Here is a 17,498-nt window from a genome sequence, read left to right as displayed (position 1 = left end):
CCAGTAAAGGTGAGTGTAGGTGGGGAGGTAGGGAGGAGATAGGTCAGTCCAGGGAGGACGGACAGGTCAAGGGGGCAGGATGAGGTTAGTAGGTAGGAGATGGGGGTGGGGCTTGAGGTGGGAGGAGGGGATAGGTGGGAGGAAGGACAGGTTAGGGAGGCGGGGATGAGCTGGGCTGGTTTTGGAATGCGGTGGGGGGAGGGGAGATTTTGAAGCTTGTGAAGTCCACATTGATACCATTGGGCTGAATCCTGGTCCCCTTGTCCTGTGTAGATTCACTTAGACCTGTTCTTCCTCCCCGAAGGTTCTGTCGCAGCCCTGTCTATTCAAGGCTGCAAAGCCCAACTGAAAAGTTTTTTTTAAGAAACTGAGCCATTTGCATTGCTCCAGCGTGGCTAAGTAAGCTCTTCAAGAATGCATTTGCATTCCGCAACCAAGTGCTGAACAACCAATGAAGTAACTTTTGAAGTTTAATAATGGTGGGCTCTTGCAGCCATGGACACCAATTGAGGAGAACACTTCGATAAAACTTAAAAAAAAACTGCAGATAATGGAAATCTGAAACAAAAACAGAAACTGCTGAAGAAACTCAGCAGGTCTGGCAGCATTTGTGGGGAGAGTAAAACAGAATCCAGTGTGACTCTTCTTCCAAAAAAGTTTCAGAGGAGAATACCTCTGTTGGTTTTCAAAATTGACTTAATACCCACCTGGGGGCAACATCTGAAAGGCTCCAGTTAGAGCATTCAGCTCAACACTGCAGGTTCAGCTTAGGCCAAGTAGAGTGTTTCTATTACATCTCTGTCCAGTGATTCGAACTTGTACCAAGTTCTTAAGAAAGGTGTCAATTATTTAAACCCTAAAGTTCTTAGAACGATTTAAACAGCAAAGTTGCCTGGAAGTTATAACACAGAGGTGAGCATTAGGCCCCTTTGCTTTGCTGCGATCTGCAGTTAAGTTGCTCCTATTGTGGTAATCTTTCAAAAGATGCTTAAATGTTGAGGAAGAGAATGCTGTCCTTATTGTTGATCCTGCAGTCTGTTTCATATGTGGTATCCCTGGAGCTGTTCCAGAGAGGCAAAAGCAATATTCAGTAGACCAGCCAACCTTTTTTGCCTGTTCATGCATAGGACGAGCTCCAAGTGGAAAGGTGACGTTATTATAAGCAGGTCATCAGAGAACTGCATGTGTGAAATAATTTGTCCAGAGGATACTTGGAAAGCCCATTATTCAGCAGAGGCCATGTTTGGCCAGATGTTGCTGCAGCTGTTCTTTGGTGGGTGGACTGTGATAGATATTGAGATTTTTTTCTCTAGCTAAAAGGAATGCAAAACAACAGGGATGTCTGTTATGGCTGGATGTGTTTGCATCGCTGTTATTTACCCAAGACAGCAACCAAATGAATAAATTGGGTGCTGCAGTGACCAATGCATCTTGAAACAAAACAGGACTCACTGCTGATTAGGACTCTCCCATCAGTTTATTGATGATTGACCTGGGGATGCTAGGTTAAACCTTCCTGAGCAACATCTACCAGCAAACATTCTTTGAATGAAACAATGGGAAACACAGGAAGTCACAGGTAAGGTCCTTGTGACCAAATTCATCTGTCAAATTAAATGAGGAATTGTGGATGCTTGAAATCTGAAACAAAAACAGAAATTGCTGGGAAAACTCAGCAGCTCTGGCAGCATTTGTGCAGAGAAAGCAGAATTCAGATTTCATGCCCAGGGACCCTTCTTCAGAATCTTCCAAATGCTAGGCTTTTACCCTCCATGAAAAGAATGGTCCTTCAGCTAAGGGGGGGGGGGGGGGGGAGGGGGGGGGGGGGAGGCGGTGGGACGGTGACCTCATGCTCCAGAGAACTGCATTCACTAAACAATAGAAATAAATGGTTTGGGTGCTGGTCACATTATGTGGAATTTTAAGTTAATTTTCTTTCTAAATGGAATTTCTTTCATGGGATCATGTTGAACAGTTTCCCAATCATCCCAAACGATAATCATTTGTTATTCGTCCAGCAGATTAGTCTGCCAAAAGCTACTCATAAGGGATAAGCGTTAAATAGAAATACATAGAATCCCTATATGCTGTAACAGGTCATTCGGCCCATCGAGTCCACACAACCCCTCCAAACAGCATTCCACCCAGACCCACCCCATTCCTGGAACCTGAATTCCCCATGGCTAATCCTTGGACACTATGGGCAATTTAGCATGGCCAGTTCACCTAATCTGCACATCTTTAGACTGGGGGTAGAAACCAGAGCACCCAGAAGGAAACGCATGCAGGCACGGGGAGAATGTGCAAACTCCATCACAGTCGCCTGAGGGTGGGTTTGAACCCGGGTCACTGGTACTACGAGGCAGCACTGAGCCACTATAAATACAGATCAAACTTAGTGCTGTTAATCATTGGCATAATTTAATAATTTAACAATTTCATGTAATTTAACATAAAGTTCACAATTTGGTGTTTAATAGTATTTACTTGTGTAAATATACCATAATAATGACATTATTCAAAAATGCAGCATTTCAGTATCAATATACAATCTTATGCAAGATAAACGATAAGATTAGGGCAAAGGAATCAACTGTATGAGGCGCAGATGAAAAACTGGAATGAGGATGCAACCAGATAAGCAGTGATCTCAGAGAATAGCAGAGCAGGCTCGAGGGGGTGAATGGCCGACTCCTCCAGTTCCTTATGTTTAAAGGGATGGAGAAGAGGCTTTCATACTGATGTTTATCTGTGAATTCAAAAGTGCAAGCCTATTGTTCTAACAATGTCAGAATGTTCCGGTTAGATCTTAATTAGATATTTACTTTCTCAAATAAAGATAAAATACAGCAGATGCTGAAAATCTGAATCAAATATGGAGAATGCTGGAGAAACACAGTAGGTCTGGCAGCATCTGTGGATAGAGAAGAAGAGAAGTCATAACAGACTTGAAACATTAACTCGGTTTCTCTCTCTATATCTCTCTCTCTCTCTCTCTCTCTCTCTCTCCAGAGACACTGTTGGACCTGCTGAGTTTCTTCAGCATTCTCTGTGTTTGATTCAGATTTCCTTTCTTAACATTGGTAAATTTACAGGAAAATAAACTTCAACAACTTTGCTCACTATGTTACTTATTCATGGTGACCTGTTATTTTAATCAATCTGGTTTCTTTTGAAACAATTATGTGGGAATATAATTCACATTGGATAGTGTCATTGGTGCAATGGACATTTTTTTGATGTTGTAACGATAAATTATCCTGTGCAACTTTCAGAATGCTGTGACAGTTCTAACGAATCAATAACATTTCACCCAGTGATGATTTGGTATATTGTGCTCAAATATGTCAATCAGATACCAGTTTTCCAGAGATAATTTTTACAGGCCCTGCACAAGCAGTTAAGAAATAGTTAAGGCAAATTAAAAGTGTCAGACAGCAGTGCAAGCTGTGGTAGCGTTCCTGTCTCTGAGCTGTAAGGCCTGGGGTTTGCATCCACTCTAGTGGACAAATTGAGGTTAATCCTCCAGTGCAGTGTTGAGGGAATGCAGCAGTTTTGGAGATGCCATCTTTCAGATGAGATATTAAGTTACTGAGATGTTATACATGTGGTGAATTTAAAAGACCCATTGTCTCAATTTTGAAGGAGACCAAATAAGTTATCCCCACTATTCTGGTCAATAATTATCCATCAATCAATATCACAAAAAGAAAACAGATTTTCTGGTCATTATCACTTTGCTGTTTGTGGGAATTTGATGTGCGTCCTAAATTGCAATAGTAACTAAACTTTAAAAAAAAACTTAAACAGAGATTGCTGGAAAAGTTCAGCAGGTCTGGCAGCATCTATGAAGCAAAATCAGAGTTAACGTTTCGGGTCCAGTGACCCTTCCTCTGAGTTTATCAGATGCTGCCAGATCTGCTGAGCTTTTCCAGCAATTTCTGTTTTTGTTTCTGATTTACAGCATCCGCAATTCTTTCGGTCCTTATTTAAAAAAAACTTAATTGGCTACGAGGTGCTTAGTGATGACCATGGTCACGAAAGACACCATATGGGTTGCTTTTGACCAGCACAGACTCAATGGGCCAAAGGCCTTTTTCTGTACTGTGGACCTCCATGACTCTAAGCAGTCTGTTTCTTTTTATGGTGTCCTCCAAAATGCTTCGAGTGTTCACTGATATAAGTGGGAAACCAGAGTGTCTGTTTAATGTAAGGTCTTTTGCACGATTATAAAGTGTTTATAATCAGTCCGGCTTGTTTTAATGTTTAAATCCTTTTCCCTCCTAGACTGAAATTGAAAAGCTGAAGGCAGAGAATGATCGGTTGAAGTCTGAAACCCAAGGCAGCTGTAGTCGCACCCAGTCGCAGCTCTCCATCTCTTCATCCCCTCGTCAGTCACTTGGCCTTTCCCAACACAGTCTCAACCTGACCGAGTCCACCAGTCTTGGTATGCAACTCAAAAATAGCCAGAAGGAACACAAAGTGTCGTAATGTGTTAACTCTGTTTCTGCCTCTCAGATGCTGCCAGTTCTTCTGAGTTTCTCCAGCGCTTTGTTTTTAATTCAGATTGTCAGCTTCCTCAGTACTTTCTTTTTATCTTCTTCAGAAATAACCAACCCCTGTTCCAGCTGCGTATAGATTACTAGAGCAGCCATTGTGTACTCAACGATGGACACTTTGTAGACTTCAGATTAAACATTCTGGCTAAAACCAGAAGTTTTGGTTTTCAACCTTCCATTGTTTAAAATATATTGTCGTGGGCTGGACAGCCAATCTGAGGCCAGTAACATGGGTTCAATTCCCACACAGATTGCCTCAACCTCTCCCTTCACCTGAGGCGGGGTGACCCTCAGCTTAAACCACCTTTAGCCATCTTTCTCTAATAAGAAAGCAGCCCTGTGGTCCGGTAGGACTATGGTGTCTTTACTTTGTGGGGGAGTGTTGCTTGCATATCAGTGTGTGTTCACTGTTTACATATATCACAAGTTAGTCATCTGTCCCACATTAACATTGCCGAGCAGTGGAACAATGCAGTTCCATTTGTATGAACTTTGGGTCGCAATCAATATCTGTCTCATTGTCTGAACCTGTCAGAGTGGACATGCCTCCTCTTGTCATTTCATGTTTCTAACTGATGTCACTGTTAAGCAGATATGCTACTCGATGACAACGCAGATGGCTCGGCCCGCAAAGAAGGCAGGCACGTGAAGATAGTAGTCCGCTTGCAAGAAGAGATGAGATGGAAGGAGGTATGCTAGACCATATGCCATTGGAGCAGGCAGGCCATTCAGCCCATCCAGCCCACTCTGCCATTCATTGAGACCATGGCTGATCTGACAATTCTCACCTTCACTTTCCTGCCTTTACCCCATAACCCTGATTCCCTAACTGATTAAAACTCTAACTCAGTTTTGAATATATTTAATGATCCAACATCTATGCCTCTCTTAGTTAGCTCAGTTAGACGGATGGCTGATTTGTAATGTAGAGTAAGGCCAGCAATGTGGGTTTAATTGCCACACTGGCTGAAATGACTCTCCTTCTCAACCTGTCCCCTAGCCTGAGGCCTTATGGATCCAGCAGGACTATGGTGACTTTACTCTTACAGTACTCAGCGGTAAAGGATTCCACAGATTCACTATCCTCTGAGAGAAGGAAGTTTCTCCACATCTCTGACTTTAAATGAGCAACCTCTTATTCTGAGATTAGATTCAAGCTGGACGATTCCATTGCTGAAAATGCCCCTGGTAATATGTGACACTGCTATCTTGGTGTTATTTGAGAGAATTCGGCTTCCAAAAGAATTAGGAGCTGGCCTAAGGTCACGTTGGAGTTTATTATCATGTTTAATGAGAATTCTTCCTAATGATGGAGTTACTTGTTTGACTATTTCAGAAGGAATTAGAACCATGCAATGCATGCGCAAGCAAGATAGTGATGGAGACTTCACTTTGCTGAAGGACATTGCTGAGTAGGCTGGGTTTTTAGAACAGTTGACTGCTTCGAAGGTCATTTATCTTCCTGATGCTTGCTCATACATTACCATATTATTTAAATTCAAACTCAAAACATGGTATAATGGCATTTGGATCAGTGATCGTTAGATTAGTCTCGGATCGTAACCATCATAATGCCACGCTCAAACTCTGGGCACTAAAAGAATGTAATTCTTTGGAGATCCTCTGTATCTGTTCACATGCAGATCCTCAAGTGTTACTTCAAGCATGTGCACTTGTCATTTTCTGCTTTCCTGCCTACACAATCTTAGTCTCCTAATGCAATACCAATTGAGCACTGCCCCATCAGTCTACTCTCAATCATTGTTAAAACAATAGAAATGGTCATCATTATTACCCTGAAGTAGCACTTACTGACAAATGACCCGCTCATTGATGCTTGATTTGCTTGTCCTCGGACCATTTGGCTCAAATTCCATTGTAGCCTAGGTCCAAACCTGGTCTAAAGAGCTACTTTCCGGAGGTCAGGTGCGATTGACATTAACACAGCATTTAACTGAGTGTGGCAGCAAGGACCCCTAGCAAAACTGAAAGCCAGTGGGAATCAATAGAAAATTTCTGCCCTGGTTGGAATCATGTCCAGCATAGAGGAAATTGATAGTGGTTGTTGGAGATCAGACATCTCAATTCAGGATGTAGTTGCAGGAGTTCCTCAGGATCTGGGACCAACCCTCCACAGCTGCTTCATCAATGACCTTCCCTCCATCATTAGGTCAGAAGGGAGGGAGTTCACTGATAACTACACAGTGTTCAACACCATTCCTCACTTGACAAAGTGTGAAACAACCCATGAACTGTTGCAGGCTGACCTGGACAACATTCACAGAATCATAGAAAGTAGGAGTAGATCATTTCATTATTCGAGCCTACTCCACTATTCAACATGCTCACGGCAGATCATCCAACTCAGTCTCCTGTTCCTGTTTTCACCCTATACCCTTTGATCCTTTTAGCCCAAAGAACTATATCTATCTTTCTTTCTTGAAAATATTCAGTTTTTTTGGCCTCAACTGCTTTCTGCGACAAAGAATTCCAATGGCTCACCACTCCCTGGGTGGAGAAATTTCTCAAGGACTCAGTCCTAAATGGTCCACCCTATATCTTTAGACTGTGACCCCCCGGTTCTGGGCTGCTTGGTCATTGGAAACATTCTTCCTGCGCATACCCTGTCTAGTCCTGTTAGAGTTTAGTTTTAATCTAACATTCATGTCAAATATAAGGCAATGATCATCTCCAGCAAGACAATCGAACCATCTTCCCTTTGACATTCAATGGCATTACCATTACTGAATCCCTCACTTTCAAACACGTTGGGAGGGGGGGTATCGTTGACCAGAAACTGAACCGGATGAACTATACAAGTAGTCTGGCTACTAGAGCAGGTCAGAGGCTAGGAATCATGCAGCAAGTAACTGACCTCCTGACTCCATAATGCGTGTCAAGAGTGTGATGGAATACTGTCGACTTGCCTGGACGGGTGTAGCTCCAAAAACATTCAGAAAGCTCTGCACCAAACAAAACAAAGCTCATGACAAAGACTCCCCAGCATCACCCCCTCAGTGCCCCCACCAGCAGCATATAAAGGCAGCAGTATGTATCGATTGCAAAATACACTGCAGTGATTTGCCAAGCTTCCTTTGATAGCACCTTTCAAATGAGCGACATGTATCTATGAGGAGAACAAGACAAGGGAACACAGCATCACAAATTGTTACAGCACGGAAGGAGGCCATTCAGCCTGCTGTTCTATCCCCTAGTGCTAATCTCCTGTCTTTTCCCCAGTGCCCAGCGCACTATTTCCACCCAAGTAATCATTCAATGCCCTCTGTCCTGAATGCCTCAGGAGCATCAACTGCAAGTTCCTCTTCAAATCCCACAGCCTGTTGATATGCAACTATATCGCTGCACCTTTACTGTCACTAGGCCAAAGCCCCAGACCTCCAGGTTAACACAGCATCACAGATGTACATGCACCACATGAACTGCTGCAATTTCAAGAAAGTGGTCCCTGATCATGTTCCTTGGGGGGGCCATCTAGGGATGGGCAACAAATGCTGGCTTTGCCAGTAGTACTCACATTCTATGAACAAAATCTTTAAAATTCGGCCACAGCGTGGAATTGCCTACATTTTCAGCACAATGTTTCTAGATGAAGGCAGAGGTTAGTGGGTGCGAGAAATGGAAATGTTGATCTGATTCTGCCATGAGTGTTGTGATTGAGATTGGGATTACAGCACATGATTGGATAATATTTACTTGTCATGCACTCTTACAATCTCTAACTGAGAGAAATGCATTTGATAAAGAGACCGAATTGCATGATTTTATTTTTAGCTTTCTTATCTTTATGAGCAGAAAAATAATTGACGAGCAAAAAGACACTGCTAATGAGATCATCTTCTGTGAAGCTGAAGTCTCTTGCTTTTGGCTTGTCAGTTCCATGACCATGGGAATTGGATTAATTGTACATTGTGCCATTGAATACAGATCAATTTTTCTCTTGTTTCCTTCACCACAGGAGTCTCGGATTCGTCAATATATAGTTGGTTGCATTGGAGTCAGCGGTAAGACAAAGTGGGACGTCTTGGATGGTGTTGTGCGACGTCTGTTCAAGGTAAAAGAATTCAAACACTCTGCTGCTAGTTTAATGGTTGAAGAGTGGGAGGTTAAAATGTTTCTGTTATTTTGAGTTAGCTGTCATTATGTTTAGGTACTAAACATACCACGGGCAGCTCATGAAGGCTCCTTTGTAATAAATGTCACCAGACGTTTATTATTCAGTTTAAGCCAGAACAGTGCTTTGAAATGTCTGTTCATTTCATGGTTTCCCCTTTCCTCTTTTGTTCTAATATTCTTCCTTCCTATCCTCAATGTACTGATTCCTCGCTGACCGCTCCCTTGCACACTTCAGGAAACGTCAGCAGGCTATTTAGCCTTGAGGGCTATCACAGCAATGGTTGCTTTTGTACTCTTTGGTGCCCAAACTTGCAAATTATTTTTTGGACAGCCTGGGCAGTTGCCAACCTGGAAAAGTACCACAGAATAAAATTACATGGTTCACTGACTTCATTATTACTAATAATACAGATAAATTAATGTTGATAATGTGGGAGGAGAGTAGCACAGGAAATCACTGGAGTTAATCCTTAAAATCTTTTGTACAGTCGATAACATGAGGAAAAGTATTGCCATGCTTTAAAATGAAGCAGTTAGACAATGCTATTTGTTACATTTACCTAAATACGATCAGTCAGTTTCTCTGACTTAACATAGACAATAGGAGCCATTCAGCCCTTTGAGTCTGCACCACCATTCAATATGATTACGGCTGATCATTCAACTCAGTCCCTTGTTCCCACTTTCTTACAGTTCTTGCCTTGTATCAGTTCAAATATGAGCTGCTTGGCCTGCTGAGTTCATCCAGCTCTGCACCTTGTTGTCTCAGTTAATTCTAGTTTTTGTTTTCCCGGTCTAGTTCAGAATGCAGACAATGTTATGGTTTCTGATGATGCTATCTTTTGCAGGAATACATTATCCATGTGGATCCAGTCAGCCAGTTAGGCCTCAACTCAGATAGTGTGCTGGGCTACAGCATAGGAGACATCCAACGCACTAATAATGTAGACACGCCAGAACTGTTACCCTGCGGCTATTTAGTAGGAGAAAGCAACACAGTCACAATGTCATTGAAAGGTACGAACTTATTCATTGTGTAGCCTTCAGTTGACTTTTAAAAGAGAAATTTTGAGAATCAGAGGTGGAGAAAGAATGCAACTCACAGAAACTTTGTTCCAAATGATAGATTCTGTCCTCAGTCTTACTTGATGAAGAATGTTGAATAACTTTGTAATTTCATTGACAATTAGAAGAACAGAGGTCAGTTGTCCTAGAATCATGGATTCCTGACGTCCCCTGCTGATGATATTCGGTATTGCTTGTCTATTCTATTCACAATTGCAGTAAGAATTTTCCACAACTGCAATCCATGTCTTTCAGTTCGATAGACTTGAATGTGTAGTAGGCTCAGAATGTTTTGAAAGTCTGCACTGAAACAATGATAAAGCATTACAGTGTACAATGCAGCATGCAGGTTGGCTAACTCAGTTGGCTGGATGGCTGCTTTGTGATGCAGAGTGAAGCCAATGCCATGGGTTCAATTCCTGCACCAGCTGAGGTTACTATGAAGGATTCTCCTTCACAACCTTTCCACTCACCTGAGGCACGATGACCCTCAGGTTAAACCACCACCAGTTGTCTGTCTCTCTCACTAATGAATGAACAATTCTATGGACTGGTAGGATTTTGCCAACTTTAAATTACAGTGAGAGTATAACAGAATGCTGCGATTCAGTGTTAAAGATCAGGGAATATAGTCAGAGGCAACTTAAGCATTATATTCCCCCCATGCTAAAATTTGCCCAACCTTTTACACACTGATTCCCTCTCTTGCTCTTCAACCTATGTTAATTATTCCCATACAAAAATGCAGCACCCATATCTCTGAGCTTGTGCCAGTTTCAAACAGGATATAAATTACTCATGAAAGTTTGGATTCTCTAGAATTTCTGATGTTTTACAGCAACTTAGTGAAGTAAATTAGAGAAACAATTTTCTTCATTCCAGCATATAATGTACTTTTTCTACCTTTGTGGCATCAGTATGTTTAGATAATGAGAAAAACTAACAATTGCATTTTCTTCAGCACACTGTGAAAAATGTACATAAATGGCTACTCCCAAGTCTCCCAGCTGAAATGCTCATGTAGTTCAAAGAATTAATAAGTTATAAGTTTGGTCTTTCCACTGATTTCTATCCCGTTGTATCCTTCGATAACCTTCTACACTATCTACGACTCCACCAATCTTTGTATCATCTGTTTATCCTTACTTGAAATCAGCTTTTCCAATGTATTGAATCCAATATCCAATGGAAATTTTCAGAAAATTTTATTCACCACACAATGAGAAAATTGGAGCAAATTTTGAGGTGTACTCTGGCATTACTTGCAATTAATACCATCTCAGAAATTTTGGGCAGTTTGCAACAACTTAGAACATAGAACAGTACATCACAGGAATGGGCCCTTCGGCCCATGATGTTGTGCCGAACATGACACCAAATTAACATAATCCCTTCTCCCTGCCCTTAGTCCATATCCCTCCATTCCTTGCATATTTATGTGTTTATCTAAAAGTCTCTTAAACAGCCCTATCGTATCTGCCTCCAACACCACCCCTGGCAGCACATTCCAGGCTCCTATCACTCTCTGTGTAAAAAAACTTGCCCCTCACGTCTCCTTTGAACATTTCCCCCTCTAACCTTAAATGCATGACCCCTAGTTTTAGACATTTCAACTCTGGGGAAAAGATTCTGACCGTAACCTTATCTATGAACCTCAAATTTTATAGACTTCTATCAAGTCTCCCCTCAGGCTCCGCCGCTCCAGAGAAAACAATCCAAGTTTTTCTAGACTCTCCATAAAGCTCATGCCCTCTAATCCAGACAGCATCCTGGTAAACTTCTTCTGCACGCTCTCCAAAGCCTCCACATCCTTCCTGTAATGTGGCAACCAGAATTGAACATAGTAGTCTAAGTATGGCCTAACCAAAGTCTTATAAAGCTGCAACATGACATCCTAATTCTTGTACTCAATGCCCTGACCAATAAAGGCAAGCATGCCATACGCCTTCTTTACCACCTATCTACTTGCTTGACCACTTTCAGGGAGCTATGGACCCCAAGATCTGTCTGTACATCAATGCTGTTCAGGATCCTGCCACTAACTGTATACTTTTCCTTAACATTTGATCTCCCAAAGCGCAGCACCTCATTCTTACCTGGATTAAACTCCTTCTGCCATTTCTCTGCCCATATCTGCAACTGATCTATATCCCGGTGTATCCCTTGACCACCTTCTACACTATTGACAACTCCACCGATCTTTGTATCATCTGTAAAATTACTAACCCACCCACCTACATTTTCATCCAAGCCATTTATATATTATCACAAACAGCAGAGCTCCCAATACAGAACCCTGCAGAACACTACCACTCATGGACCTCCAGCCTGAAACACACCCTTCCACCACTGCCCTCCGTCTTATACGGGCCAGCCAATTCTGAATCCATGCGGCCAAGTCACCATGGATCCCATGCATCTTAATCTTCTGGCTGAGCCTACCATGAGGGACAACATCCACTGCATGACCCCCAGTGAACACCTTCGTCATCTCCTTGAAAAATTCAATCAAGTTAGTAAGACATGACCTGCCCATGCTAATTGTCCCTAATTAAGCCATGCTTTTCCAAATGCGCATAAATCCTATCTGTAAGAATTCTCTCCAGTAGCTTTCCAACCACTGATGTGAGACTTATCAGTCTAAAGTTTCTTGGGTTATCCATATTTCCCTTGAACAGAGGAACAAGTTGTTTCTATACTGCAGTCGTTATAAAACAGCTACAGCTTCCATTTGACAGGATATTGGTAAGATCATATCTCAAATTCATATTGTAGTTTTGGATTCCTTATTGAGTGAATTATGCAAATACATTGAAGGTGGTTCATGAGATTGATACCTAATTCTTTTTTTAATTCATTGATGGGATGAGGGCATTGCTGGCTAGGCAGCATTTATTGCCCATTCCTAATTGCCCAGATGGCAGTTCAGAGTCAACCACATTGCTGTGGGTCTGGAGTCACATATAGGCCAGACCAGGTAAGGATGGCAGTTTCCTTCCCTAAAGGACATTAGTAAACCAGATGGTTTTTCCCCCAACACTTGGCAATGGACTCACAGTCATCATTAGATTCTTAATTCCAGATATTTTATTGAATTCAAATTCTACTATCTGCCGTGGTAGGATTTGAACCTGGGTCCCCAGAACGTTATCTGTGTTTCTGGATTAACAGTCCAGCGATAATACCGCCAGGCCATTGCCTTCCCATCCCCTTACCTAAAGTGAATGGGTTGTCTTATGAGGAAAGTTTTGACAGACTGGGCTTGTTTCCATTGAAGTTCAGAAGAATGATTGCTGTGTTTAAGATCATGAATGGCCTTGGCAAGGTGGATGTGGAAAGACTATTTCCTCTTGTGGGCCCAGAACTAGGGGACATTGTTTTAAAATTAAGGAACATCCTTTCACAACAGAAATGCTTGGATTTCTTTTCCCTGAGGGTTATGCAACTTTGGAACTTTCTGCCTCTGAAAGTGATGGAGGTGGGAGTCAAAGGTCATTGAATATTTTTAAGACAGAGGGCTCAAATGTTATTGGAGTTGGGTGGGAATGTGGATTTTGAAATGTAACAGGTCACCCATGATCTTGTACAATGGAGCAGCAAGCTCGAGCTGCTTAATGGCCTACTTCAGTACATATTTCAGATGTTTTTACAGCATTACAAGTGTTGTTAGAGAGTTGATGGAATTGCTGCAAGCTGGAAGCACAGGCGCAACAACCAAACATAGTTCAAGCTGTGGAATTTGTGTTAAGACTGGGCATAAACTGAATTTGTGAGTGTTTAATATGAGCTACCATGCTGGTCACATTGATCAAACATTTAACTATTTACTGTTGGAGAATAAAACTCAGCTGTACAATAGCCCCCAAAATAACCAGCCAATAGAGTCCTTTATCAACTACTGGTTGAGAAGAATCAGAGTCCAGCTTAATCCCCCTTGACTTTATCTAAAGATTTTTATCCTGTTGATTATCTGCAGGCTATAGTGGTTAGCACTGCTGCCTCACAGCGCCAGGGTCCCAGGTTCGATTCCATCCTCAAGTGACTGTCTGTGTAGAGTTTGCACATTCTCCCCGTGTCTGCGTGGGTTTCCTCCGGGTGCTCCGGTTTTCTCCCACAGTCCAAAGATATGCAGATTAGGTGCTAAATTGTCAGTAGTGACCAGGGGTGTGTAGGCTAGGTAGATTAGCCTTGGACAATGCAGGGTTACAGGGATAGGGTAGGGGGATGCGTCAGGGTGGGATGCTGTTCAGAGCATCAGTGTGGACTTGTTGGGCCAAATGGCATGTTTCCACACTGTAAGGATTCTATGATGATTCTGTAGATTTTACATTATGCTCTGCCAAGCAATCCTTCAATGCTACACTCGGTAAATGCATTCAATAACATGCTGCCCAAGCCCAAACATTAGAAATGATTTGTTCATCTCAAGCAGAATCAAAATAGTGATGGGTCTCAGTGTACCCTAATCTAAAAGGGTGATGACGAGAACCTTCAGAACATCGGCTGGAACTTTCCTGAAGTGGCAGAGGCCCCGGTGCCAAGGCGGAAAGCAGGAATCGGCTCTACTTGAGGCAGACGAGGAACACATTTTGCCCACAGTAGCAGTTGGGTGCCAGTTGCCAGTGCTCCCGTGGCTGTCTGCGTTGTTGACAATCCCCTTCATCTCGTCCACTAATCCTACACCTCAACCCACCAACAGCTACTAACTAGTGAGAGGGAATCCGCAGTTCCTTAGTGCTCTTGATGGTCTTTGATGCACCGCAGGATGAAGGCACTGATGACGGGCAGCTTGGTCATTAGGAGGGTGGCTTTGCCAGAGGGTATCACCCCTAGACCAAAGAATGGCCAGAAAGTAGGAAGTCTCTGCTCTGCTCTCAACCAACACCAGCCTGGTGGCTGCGATGTTTCCTCTAAGGAAAGACAGACTGGCATTGGGGAGGCAGTCTAGAGAAGGTTCACCAGGCTGATCCTGGGTATGGAAGGACTGTAATGAGGAGAGGTTGAGCAGATTGGGCCTATACTCACTGAAACATAAAAGAATGTGAGATGACCTTATTGAAACGTACAAGGTCCATAGGGACTGGACAAGGGATATATGGAAAAGTTGTTTCCCCTTGCAAGAGAGTCTAGGATCAAGGGCATTATCTCAGAGTTAAGGGTCACCCATTTAAGGCTAAGCTGTGAAGGAATTTCCTCTCTCAGAGGATAGTGAATCTGTGGAATTTTTTACTGCAAAGGCGCAATGAGGCTGAGTCATTATGAATGTTCGAGGCTGAAAGAGACTTTTAATCAATGGGGGAATCCTATACAAAATTGTACATGATTCCCTGTATAAAATCATGGCTGATCTGTTTGCATTTAAAAATCTACATTCTTACCTACCACCAATAACCTTTGACTCCTCTGTCTTAAAAAGACAGGAAATGGATTTGAGGATTATCACATTGGCCATGATCTCACCGAATGGTGGAGCTGATTCGATGGGCTGAATGGTCTATTTCTGCTCCTACATCTTATGGTCTTACATTTCATTGGATGGCCACCTGCACAAGAAACCAGCTGGATTGGTCTCTCATTCCACAGTTTTCCAGCCTTCATCCCACTGCTGGCAAAGTGGCATGGTGGCAGGAATATTTTGGATCCATGACCCAATGTCTTCTTATACCAGTTTGCTGGTGTTCCCATCTCCCTTCCCTTTGCTGAAGGGCTGGTAAAATTCAGTCCGTTAACTGACCTGAAGGACTGCAATGATTTAGGAAGGCAGCTCACCACCACTTTCTCCAGGGCAATTAAGGATGGGCATTAATTACTGGCTTTCACTTGTGATACCCGCATGCCATGTATAAATTAGAAAAAAAACCTACCCACAGCAGCTTTGACTTAGTTTAACTGCTGTTTCCTATTTTGAAATCATAACTTGACAAGTTTCCGAAATTAAAGCTGAGAAAATATAAGATGTGGCTGTCATTAAACCAGTATTTAACAGACTAACAGAAACAAAATACAGCAGATGTTAGAAATCTGAAACAAACAGAGAGAATTCTGGAGAAGCTCAGCAGGTCTGGTAACATCTGGGGAAAGAGAAAGAGAGTTAATGTCTTGACTCCAAAATGACTGCTCTTTGGAACCGAAAAGGAAAAGAAGAGTCATATTGGACACAAAATGTTAATTCTGTTTCTCTGTCCGCAGAGACTGCCAGACCTGCTGATTTTCTCCAGCACTTGGTGTATTTATTTAACCAGGTAAATCTCCCTCAGTCCCAATACATGACCAGGTGGAGAATGGAAGGGTAATGGCTGAGATATTTTTGGATTGTCCTTTGGACGTTTAGTGAAATGGAGTGTCAATGAAATATTACTTTTAGTACTATTTTTAGAAAAAGAAAGCAGACCTTGGTTCCACCCTATCCTTACCACTTGTCAATTCTGCTCGGTCCCTCAGGCTTGTCAGAACATAGTTTAGATTCCCTTGTGTTTGAGACACTGATCCCAAAGCCGATGCTGCAACGGTACGTCTCACTGCTGACTGATCACCGCCGGATCATTCTGTCAGGACCAAGTGGCACTGGGAAAACCTATCTGGCCAATCGGCTTGCTGAGCACATGGTGCTCAGGGAAGGGAGAGAACTGACAGATGGGGTCATCGCTACCTTTAATGTGGACCACAAATCAAGCAAGGTAAGAAATCGCGTGCGGTCTAATATTTCAACAGAATCAAAATTCTGTGGAAATAAACGCAGGAAGTAAAAGAGAAGCTCAGCAGGTTTGGCAGCATTCATGGAGAGAGAAAAACAAAAGTAACCTTTCCAGTCTGATATGACTTCGCCAGACACCATCGTTTCTATCTCTATAATGTACTGACTTTGTGCTGGAGTCAAGATACATAGTTCTTCATACTGGACACCAAATGTTAATTCTGTTTCTTCAGCATTCTCTATCTTTGTTAACTAATCTAACTGATTGGGTTGCTTGATTATTGTCTGATTGGTATGGAAACTGGATGGGTTCTACAGGAATCGAGTGATCCATCCTGCCAGGCTACTGCTTGGTTGGCAAGGAGAACTCTTCCAAAGTCCTGACAAAGAGTTGAAATATTAACGCTGTTTCTCTCTGCACAAATGCTGCCAGACCTGCTGAGTTTCTGCTGTACTCCTTGTTTGTATTTCATCTAAAACATGTGTGTTGTTTCTTGTAATGACAATGTAATAGATGTTGTTGATATGATAGAGTTTACAGCCCAATCAACCAAACAGATCAAGACTAATGTTTGTGTTCCACTCCAGCCTTCTGCCACCACTTAATTCTGTTCACATATCTTTCTATTCCTTTCTCCCTCATTTGCTAATCATGCAAACCTTTAAAGGGATCTGTGTAATTGGCTTCAACTCCTCCCTATGGTAGTGAGCTCCACATTCTAACCTCGGTCTGGATAATGGCTTTTCTTTTGAATTTTTCATTGGATTGCTTAGTGACTTTAACTGTTCCAAAGTATAAACATCTTGTCTAAAACCAGCTTATCAAACCATTTAATAATTTTACAGAACTCTATCAAGCCACGCTGCAGGCTTTATGCATGCCCAAGAAGAAAACTCCAGCTTGCTCAATCTTTCCTGATAGATCTGACCCCCTCAGCTCTCCCATCCTTCCTTCTCTGTCCTTACACTAATGCCACTATCCTTTTGATAGAATGAGCACCAGGAAGGCATACAATTCAAAGGTATCCTGTGTATTGGGCAGTTTC

General features: G+C 42.4%; 1 protein-coding gene across 1 annotated transcript in view; it reads left to right on the top strand.

Moving 5' to 3' along the window:
- The window catches only part of nav2a (neuron navigator 2a), a 1,048,499-nt gene that overhangs the window by 1,017,945 nt on the left and 13,056 nt on the right, over positions 1-17,498 (top strand). Inside the window, exons 22-26 of the mRNA XM_048606898.1 lie at positions 4,288-4,447; positions 5,152-5,249; positions 8,536-8,631; positions 9,542-9,710; positions 16,200-16,435. Of these exons, the coding sequence (XP_048462855.1) occupies positions 4,288-4,447; positions 5,152-5,249; positions 8,536-8,631; positions 9,542-9,710; positions 16,200-16,435 (759 nt within the window). The remainder of the gene's footprint in view (positions 1-4,287; positions 4,448-5,151; positions 5,250-8,535; positions 8,632-9,541; positions 9,711-16,199; positions 16,436-17,498) is intronic.

Source organism: Rhincodon typus, chromosome 17 (assembly GCF_021869965.1).
Source record: "Rhincodon typus isolate 14 chromosome 17, sRhiTyp1.1, whole genome shotgun sequence".
In the NCBI taxonomy this organism is placed as follows: Eukaryota; Metazoa; Chordata; class Chondrichthyes; order Orectolobiformes; family Rhincodontidae; genus Rhincodon; species Rhincodon typus.
The sequence above is the reverse complement of the archived record's forward strand: the minus strand, read 5'-3'. Positions and strand labels throughout refer to the sequence as shown.